General features: G+C 35.2%; 1 protein-coding gene across 1 annotated transcript; it reads left to right on the top strand.

Annotated features, from left to right (window-relative positions):
* The first annotated feature begins 5,401 nt into the window (after positions 1-5,401).
* Positions 5,402-9,146, top strand: LOC145093281 (phosphatidate cytidylyltransferase family protein). Its single transcript, XM_079031372.1, has 13 exons — positions 5,402-5,878; positions 6,219-6,331; positions 6,508-6,717; positions 6,793-6,897; positions 6,979-7,103; positions 7,191-7,393; positions 7,497-7,686; positions 7,806-7,871; positions 8,194-8,282; positions 8,371-8,485; positions 8,574-8,625; positions 8,708-8,808; positions 8,904-9,146. Exons 1-13 carry the CDS (start codon positions 5,685-5,687, stop codon positions 9,015-9,017), a joined length of 1,677 nt encoding a protein of 558 aa, XP_078887498.1. The 5' UTR covers positions 5,402-5,684; the 3' UTR covers positions 9,018-9,146.
* Positions 9,147-9,606: the final 460 nt, after the last annotated feature.

Genomic DNA, 9,606 nt, shown 5'->3' with positions numbered 1-9,606 from the left:
TAAGTCGTAAAAGGATACTTTGATGAAAAACCTTCATACTCGGGAAAAATCACAGTTTGTATTCTTTTGTAAAATATGTTTAAAAACCCTTGGAAATCTTTCATAAACCAATTTAGAATGAATTTGGATAAATCAGTATAAGTAAAAGTTTTAAAACAAGTAAAAATCATTATAGTGTCCTACTCAGTAAAACAGTGTAAAGTGTGGTAAAATCTTGTGCATGCGGGTTATCAATCACATGTGATTGATATGATAACTGGCATGTTTAACTTGTATTCCCCCTATAAAATATTTAAAAGCATTTAAAAGGTTCATTCAGGGGTATGAACTCACCTGGGGTAAGTAGTTCCGACGAAGGTACCGTTTGGGCGTTCGGTGGCACGCAAGGACTCGAACACACACAATGACCTAATTAACATATGATAACATATGTTCACATACAAGTAGTATATTTAATACTAATTAAACATGTATACGCACTCAAAGAAGCGCAAAACACTTTGGCTAAGTGTTTGGGTGTCCCGGGTAGCGTCTAAAGGTGTGTATGGCTAAGGTATAGAGTTTACCCTCCGAGAGTAAACCCTTAATACCATGTTTACGGCCCAGGGACTACTCACCATGAGTTTACGGCCGTAAACTTATGGTGATGGGTTCTAGGGTGCTAAAGTGTCTCATATCAATTGTGGAATTTTGCTAAACTCAAATATCAAGTGTATGAATGGGTTTAAAGCACCTATATGGACCAACTTGGAGTTTACGGCCCTAATCAAGGGAGTTTACGGCCGTAAACTCCTAGGGACATATTCCTTGGGTGTTTTAAGGCTTCTAATTGCTCATGGAATTATCCTAAGTCCAAAACCATAAAGTGTGAATGAGTTTAAGCATGAAATGGCCCCTTTGAGGAGTTTACGGCCATAAGCAAGGGAGCTTACGGCTGTAAGCTCCTATACCCTCTTTCTTTTGGTGTATTAAGGGCTTAAATGGTAGTGGGTAATTTCCTAAGCATTTTGATAATAGTCTAAGGCCATTTGGGGGACAAAATTAATGTTTTGGGAATGTTTAAGGGTGTTTACGGCCCTGGTACATGCCTGTGCCATAAACTCCTTTTGACCCTTCATTTTGTTGTGTTTAATTGGTCTAATCCCAAAATACTAAGTCCCTAAATTATGTATGAAGCCTAAGGGTGATTTTGGAGTGTTTTTGGGGCACTTTTGCAAGGTTTAGAGGTGTTTACGGCCTAAGCATGTGCTTGGGCCGTAAACTCTCTTTTATGCCTCATTTTGATTGCTTTAAATGATCAAACACTCCAAGGCTAGGTCCTCAATTAGTTTCCAAGCTTAAGGATGAGTTTAAAGGCAAGTTTGGCATCATTTTAGGGGTTTACGGCCCTATAGTGTTCCTGGGCCGTAAACTCCTTATTCCATGCCTTCTTGGATGATTTTTGAGGTATAAACACAAGCCAATATGTTTGGAACAAGTTAGGGTAAGGAGACTTAAAATTGGGAAGCGTTTGGTTGCGGATTCGGGGCGAAAACGGGTCTAGAGAGAGAGTATAGAGAGAGAGGGTGGAAAAGCTCCAAATGGAGTTTACTCCCCTTTATATATGGGTGGGAGTTGGAGCTCAGTGGAATTTTACCCGATACTGCCGTTAAACGAGGCTTTTGGTCGCACCCGATTTAGTGGTCGTAACAGTAAAACTTAACATTTTCCAAATAAATGGGAATGGGTGTTATATGTTTTTATCCCCTTTTATTACGACTTAACGGCATATTTAATGTAAACAAATGGAATGTTTAATTAATTGACGACCTCTAATTAACGGAACTTTTAAAAATTGGAATATTCCGTTAACGGTAACGGGGAAATATAACGGAATAACTTGGGTTGTCACAATTATTGAATGCTTTTATGAACATTGGTTTTTAAATAGTGTATTAATATAATTTAGGTATATTTCCATTTTCTGTCTCCAACATACATTGACTCGAACAATGTGGATGAGTTGCCTATAGAGTATGCTATACCACGTCTTGAAGACAAGCAACACCGTCTTGTTGATACGACTACATTAGAAATGATTCGTGATTATTAACGTGCTAAACAACAAATGGTAATACTAGAGATCCCATTACCCTCCTTCACCAGCCGAGGATCGGAGAAAAGTAGCATTATATCACATGAAAATGCTCTTCATTACCATGTCTGAAGATATATGACAATTTGTGAACACAATGGACATCATTAAAGAAACACGTAGGATAACTCCAACAATGGAAGATCAAGTCGAATTGACTGATAATAGTTTCAAACTAACTGAGACCTACATGAAATTGTTTGAAAATGATGCAAACATGGCTAGTTTGAAGAATAGTGAGGAAAACTCACCTCTCAGTCTGAAAAAAGTGCTAAACAGGACATAATTCCGAATATAAGCTCTATCAGTAACCTATTCATTGGAACATGACCAAAATTAACTTATAATCAAAATACCCAACATACCCCTAGGTCAAACTTGGTCAAAAACATGTCACAGTCAAAAAGTCCACAGAGTCCACTAAGGTGAGTACGCACAATGTACTCAGATTGTACGCTTAGCTTACACGAGCATTGACCATAAAAACGAGTTGTTGACCTAGTATGCCTAACATACCAATGCGTACGCCCAACGTACGCACTTGTCACCTTTTCCTTCTGTAGCACCCATAAAAATTATGCCAAATTTAAAACATCCAAAAACCAAAAATTATTACAAAACTTGTTTTCAAAATAGTTTAGTGTCAGAGTTTCCCAGAATCAAATCATGAAAACATAAGGAGGTGTACGATCACACCTTCGCCTTCCCGCGATCATCAGAAATACCTGAAACAAAATCAACAACTGTAAGCCCGAAGCTTAGTGAGTTCCCACAAAATACCAACGTCATACAATCATAATCATATCATATAAACAAACAACATGCATGATGAGCCTTCAGCCTGACTGGACTGCCTCGCAGGGCCTTCAGCCTATCTGTATCGCTCTCTAAGCCTTCAGCACGTCTGGACCGCCTCACAGAGCCTTCAACTTATCCGAACCGCTCGCCGGGCCTTCGGCCTGACTAGTACGCCCTCCCGGGCCTGTAATCTATCCGGTCATGTGACAACCCGTTCTTTTCGTTATTATAAAAGTCAACCAAAGTCAAACTTGGGTCAACTAATGTCAACTTATTGTTTTGATCTCTTATTAAGCTTAGATTTATCTTATTAAGTTTAGATTTAAAATCTCTATGCGTTTAAACCTTTTATTAGAAGTGTTACAAAAATTAGAAGTGAATTGCATAAATTCGAGAAGTCTCGCTAGGACCGAAAACCCTTGCATGACTTTAAGACTTCGGACCGAAAACTCTTCAAACCGTAAACGCCTCGCAATCGCAAACCATTTACGACCGAGAACCCTCGAACCATAAACAAGCTTGGACCGCAAACGAGAACCCTCGATCTTATCCTCTCGGTTCTCAAACCCATGCACGTGTCACACCAAGCTTATCCTAATAAGGGCATGGAACCGAAAACACTTCCTCACTTCTACACCTTCTAACCGAAGACACACTCTTTGCTCTCAAGATCTTCAACCGAAAACCCACCATTCTCTCTCAACTATCATCCGAAAATCCTTTGGATCTCCTTAGGATCTTGTTAAGAACAACAAGTGTTCTTCATTTCATCAAGCTATCACCTTACTTTTTTGTGATCTTCAACCGAAAACGCACACACCTTCTTGGTTTCACTAAGAACACCAAGATCACACCACTTGAATCTTCATGTGGCCGAATAAATACATGTACCAAATGTATGCCCAACATACTTGAGAGCACCAAGATCACACCAAGAACACCAAGATCACACCACGTACGCCCAACGTACCAGATGTATGCCTAGCATACTCGAATAAATACATGTACACTAGCGTATAAGCATGTACGCCCAACGTACTCACGCAGCCCCCAAAATTACAAAAATGTAATTATGGATCAATTTGCAAACGATTCTCACACAGAGGGGGTAAAAGGTAAATATCTGAAAATGGAGATGTTACACGAAATCTTGATAAAATATGTTCAAAGTGGCATGATATGATGATTAAATGTTATGAGTTTGATGGAATTTATAACTTTGTTATAAACAATATACACAAATGCGATATCGATCTGGTTAATATGGTCATGGATCAATATGAAAACACGAACCAAAAACGTTTTGTACATCTCCAAACTTGGCCAAATTTGAAGAATTCTCCAAAATGAAATACCATTGTTTAAAAGAAAATAGGATTAAACTTTTTATGTTTTTTTCTATTTTATTTTAATTTGTCGTTTTTTTAAATTAGTGTATTGTCTTTTTTAATTTAATGATAAGTAACCTAGTTTAAGAAAAATATATGTATTTATTGTACTTTTAAATTAAATTTAATTAAAAAAATAATATGAAATGATATGTTAGTAATAAGTGTCACGTAAGTATTGTGGACTACCTTTTTACATTCTATAATTTTTTTTACTATATGGACCAAAAAGTCCAAAACACGACCCACATACTGGGCTTTCTTTATAGTTAACAAAACTACGGTTCATGTCCAAACTCAATTTTAGATTACGTGGTGGTGCAACTGTGCGAGGACCAAAATTCGACAAATAAAAGGTCGAGGGACCAAACATGCATGTTGGTGAACAATTAAGGGATACCACTTATAGCTTACTACTCAAGAACCACTTTAGTGCAATTAAGCGTTTAAAACTTACAAGTAACTTAGAATATACGCTTTAAAATGATTGTAACGTTTTAAATATTTATGTTGAAGAAGTCTATTATTGTTTTAACTTGAAATTTTATAATTGTATTCTACTCCAAGTTTTTAGAAAATATTAATGTGTGACATGACTTTAGCCCAAGTACTCAACCTATTGTGATAATTTTTCATTTTATTTTAATCAGTTATATTTTAAACCCCAAATTAAGATTGTTAAAATCACGAATCTAATTATAAGATCGTACAATCTCATCTAGGTAAATCAATCCTTATCATATTTGGTTCGTTTTTATGTAAAATCAGATGTAAGATTGTAAAGTAAGATTGATTTTTAATATTTTGTTCAACTTTTATAAAAACTTATGATATTTTGTTTTGGGTTAACTGAAACCTAAAAAGTATTTTTGAGTTGTTTATATTAACGGATGTTTAGAGATGTATTTTTAAATTATCTTTTGTTAACCGATGAAAAAAATACATATTTTAGACTGATTTTGATAAAATCTTATGTTTTCGATTAGATTTTACAATATAATATTGAAAATAAAAAAAAACAATATAAAATCTCGATTTGGTCAACATCCCAAATTGAATTTAGATTTTGAGCAAAATAACCCTAAAAATTATTTTCTCTTCTTTTGTCTTTCCTTGACTTGAAAAAAATTCCTAATTCCCAAAACGAGTTGGTTGACCCAATTTTCCAACGACCTGTTGTTAGAACTTAGAACCCGTGTGCGCGCCAATCGTCTCGAAATCTTGATGAACGAATCCTGCAATTGCAATTGCATAATCTTCTCTCTCAAAGTCATCACCTCTGCAACTGTAAATCTTTCGATGCAATTTGATTGCTTTGAGTTGATTTCTCAGTTCCTGAATAATTAATCCCCCAAATTAACACAATGGCGACGGGCATGGCTTCATCGATGTTAAACGGTGAGAGAGCTGTGGTTTTGCTGTTCGTTTCCAGCATTCTCTACTCTACACGCATATCCCTTCTCTATGAAGGCCTGTCTTTCTCTCTTCTCACTATTTTTGCCCTATTCGTCGAGATCTCCGTCGAATCGTACGGCTCCGCCTTCCCCTTCAAAACCAGGTACTCAATTGATCCATCCACTTCATATATTATATTAAATCGGTTTCTTAGGGTTTACCATTTGTCATAATTTGATGGTGTTTGGGTTTATTTGCGGTTTATTTCAGCCGAATCAAATGTTTATTTGATCAACAGATGCATTTACTGATTTTTTTGAGACATTAACCATGAAACCTCAAAGCCCTTATAGTTTGATCAGTTCATTTGGATATTCTACTTTGTTTGTCAAAGGAATTACTCTCAAAATTTCAATTTTCTATCCTCATTTTGATGGAATTCAGGTTGATTGGGTTCATCTTATGATTACTGAGATGAATAATTTGTAAATTTCTCATATTAGGCCAGGGGCTTCATCAGGGATTCTGTTGGGCGCTGTTACTCTTCCAGGTGTTGCAATTTCAAAGCTGATACAGTTATCAAGAGCTTTGTCTGTGCATGAAGGAGGAGTTGAAGGTGCATAGTTTCTAAATCAAATCCTCTCTTTCACTTGTTGGAATCGATAATCACACAAACACACACACACAGAGATTCACAGAATTCAATTACAGGGAACAAAAACAAAAACCATTCATTCTTGTGATCTTATAAGTTATATAACCTTCTGTATTTTCTCATCTCTCCTTTTACAGAGGTTGAATTCATAAGATTACAATATTGGGCCACTTCTACTACTTGCCTCTGTGTGCTTGTTTTCCTTTGCTTCATGTGTCACCATGAATCCAAGAAGACAACAAATTCAGCATCTCTTCACAACGATTGCCATATGAAGTTCAGCATCAGTTCCATAGCCTTGTTTACAGCAGTGTGCTATCTATCTTTTTCTGCAAAATCATCTTCCAGTGAGCTCATTGACTAATTTACCCCTCAAAACCCCATTTTTCCAAAACCTGTAATTCAATTCTTGCATCTTGCAGAATGGAACATGGCATTGACTTTGTTGTGGATTGTATGTCATGGGGTATCAGCTGTGAAATTCATTCAACATGTTCTCAACACATTTCCATCATGTGCTTCATTTGGTATCTTCTTCTTCTTCTTCTTCACTTTCTTTTTTCATGATTTTACAATTTCATCAACTAAATCAATTGTTTCTATTTTAGGTGAAGCACTTTTGGTTACAGCTGGATTTGTTGTTTATTTTGGAGATATGTTTGCATGTACAACAGCAAGGTTGAGTTCTATTGCATATGGAGTGGAAAGAAGTGAGATAAACACTATCATACAGGTATGTTATTTAAAAACATTTATTCAATTAAAATACTTTTCAAAGTCACCAATAAATCATATACTTCACATTTCTTCTTACATTCAGGGAATGCTTCTTGGCCTTCTTATAATTCCAATGTTATTCAAATCCATCTTAAAAAAATGGGAACTTTACATGACAACAACATCATCAAACTCTGAAGTCAAACGGTCAACTATCTTTTACTTGTGTTTAGCATTTATTCTATTATCAGTTGTTCCATTATGGATGCAGTTTGTTCAAGATTTCCATGTGCATCCCTTTCTATGGTATTTTTCACCTTTTATGAACTAATTTTACTTTAAAGTTTAAACCTTTTTTTTTTTTTTTAATCTTGACCCTTAACATATGATTTTCCCCTCTTTTTTTTAGGGTGTTGAAGTTTGTATTCTCTGAACCCCACAAAAGACTCTCTTTATGTGTTTATTGGGTGGCTGTTATTTGTGCATCTGTGCTTCGATTCTATAACATCTCCAAAAACAGTAAAATTGAACGAATTTTACTCAGAAAATATTACCATCTTGTTGCTGTTTTAATGTTTGTCCCTGCAGTCATCTTCCAGGTGAGCACACACACACACACACCCCACCACCACCACCACCTCCACCTCCACCACCACCACCACCACCACCACCATCATCATCTGAGTTTTTAGCTAATGGACATGAGTTTTGTTTTCAGCCATTGTTTCTCAACTTGGCTTTTGGTGCAGCTTTGGGGGTTTTCTTAGTGTTGGAAATAATTCGGGTAAAATTTTCAGCCATTTTTTTAATTTTTATTTTGTATTTTCAATTAAATAGATCACCTAATAAAAAAAATAACAAAAAGTAGATATCTAAACACAACTAGGGTGTAAAATGAAAATGTTATTAAATACAAGGGCCAAAATGGACAATATCTTTAAAAGGAATAATTTGGAGTGACCCTTTGAAAAAGCTCTCATCTCTCCAATTGTAAAAAGCTATCGAAAAGCTTTCTCAAATAGTATTAAACATAATGTGGTGAAACATTAATTTATTTATTAAATTTTTTTTTTTGTTGGGTGGATAATGATAATTTTTTTAGGCAGGTATGGAGAATATGGCCTTTAGGACCACTTGTACATAAGTTTATGAACGCCTTCACTGATCATCGTGACTCTGATCTTCTTATAGTCAGGTGTTAATAATATTCCCTTTAAATTACAAACTATAATAAAAATAATATATGTTTTTCACTTAAATATAAAATAATTAATTTTACGCAGCCATTTTTCGCTCCTTTTGGGATGCGCGTTGCCTATTTGGATGTCGTCAGGATTCAATGATCGACCCCTCGCACCTTTCGCTGGAATCTTAAGCCTTGGAATCGGAGACACAATGGTAATAAATAACAATATAAAATCCTATTTATTATTTTTCGTATATTTTTATATTACATTATTTATATATTCATAAACCTTTTTTCTAGGCATCCATGGTTGGATACAAATATGGTGTTCTCCGATGGAGTAAAACAGGCAGTAAGTATATATAATATATAACTTATTCTTTTTTATAATCAACATTTCCCTTAACCCTAATTGATTTTTTTTTTTTTTTCAGAAAAAACCGTTGAAGGCACTGCTGCCGGAATAACATCGGTCCTGGCGGCTTGCTCAGCCCTGCTGCCGCTCTTGGCTGCCACCGGACACATGTTCACTCAGGTCTCTCTCTCTCTCTCTCTCTCTCTCTCTCTCTCTTATTTTTTTATTTTTTATTTTTATTTTTAAATTTTGGGGTGATGGTAAAATTGTGGCAGCATTGGTTATCGCTTTTGATGGCGGTGATAGTGAGCGGTTTACTTGAGGCATACACTGCACAGCTTGATAATGCATTTATACCGCTTATATTCTATAGTCTTTTATGCCTTTAAATTGTAATTTGTAAATAAATACAAACATGTTATAGTGTTAGGAAAAAAGAAAGTAGATAATACGTTTTTTGTAATGTTGGATTATATACACATAGTAATACAAGGAGTAGATTTTGTTATTCAAATTAATCAATCTTGAAAAATTATACGTACTTTTATTATTTTTACTGATGTCATCATGTATTTCTGAATGACAACATAATTTTATTTATTAAAAAAAAACGGTACATAGAAGCAAGGGAAAGGTTGCATTCGATCAATGGGTTACTACACAACTGATCTCGATTCTCGCCACCTTGTCGTTTAATTATTTTCTGTTACAATGCAGAAATTCATACATACATTATAATTATAAGAGTAATTTTCGAAGTGAAAAAAAATGCACTACTGATGAAAACTTTTTGTTGAATGATTTTTAGCATTGATAGTTCACGTCAATCTCTGGTATATATGTTAGTTACCTCAAGTCTCAAACATCATATATAATCACTTTTGAACACCAGTTACAATAATGATAGTAACTTTAGGATTTTCGTTTAGGAATCCATGGCATGGCAAGAATGTAACGACCGAGTGTTTTGAAAAATGG

This window comes from Lactuca serriola, chromosome 1 (genome assembly GCF_051521515.1).
Source record: "Lactuca serriola cultivar US96UC23 chromosome 1, Lser_US96UC23_V15, whole genome shotgun sequence".
In the NCBI taxonomy this organism is placed as follows: domain Eukaryota; kingdom Viridiplantae; phylum Streptophyta; class Magnoliopsida; order Asterales; family Asteraceae; genus Lactuca; species Lactuca serriola.
Note: the sequence above shows the minus strand (reverse complement) of the source record. Positions and strands in the feature narration are given on the sequence as shown.

Coding starts and splice junctions, on each gene's coding strand:
- LOC145093281 (XM_079031372.1), top strand. CDS start 5,685: ATGGCGACGGGCATGGCTTCATCGATGTTAAACGGTGAGAGAGCTGTG. Junction 6,718..6,792: donor TTCTGCAAAATCATCTTCCA/GTGAGCTCATTG, acceptor TGCATCTTGCAG/AATGGAACATGGCATTGACT. Junction 7,104..7,190: donor AGATAAACACTATCATACAG/GTATGTTATTTA, acceptor TCTTACATTCAG/GGAATGCTTCTTGGCCTTCT.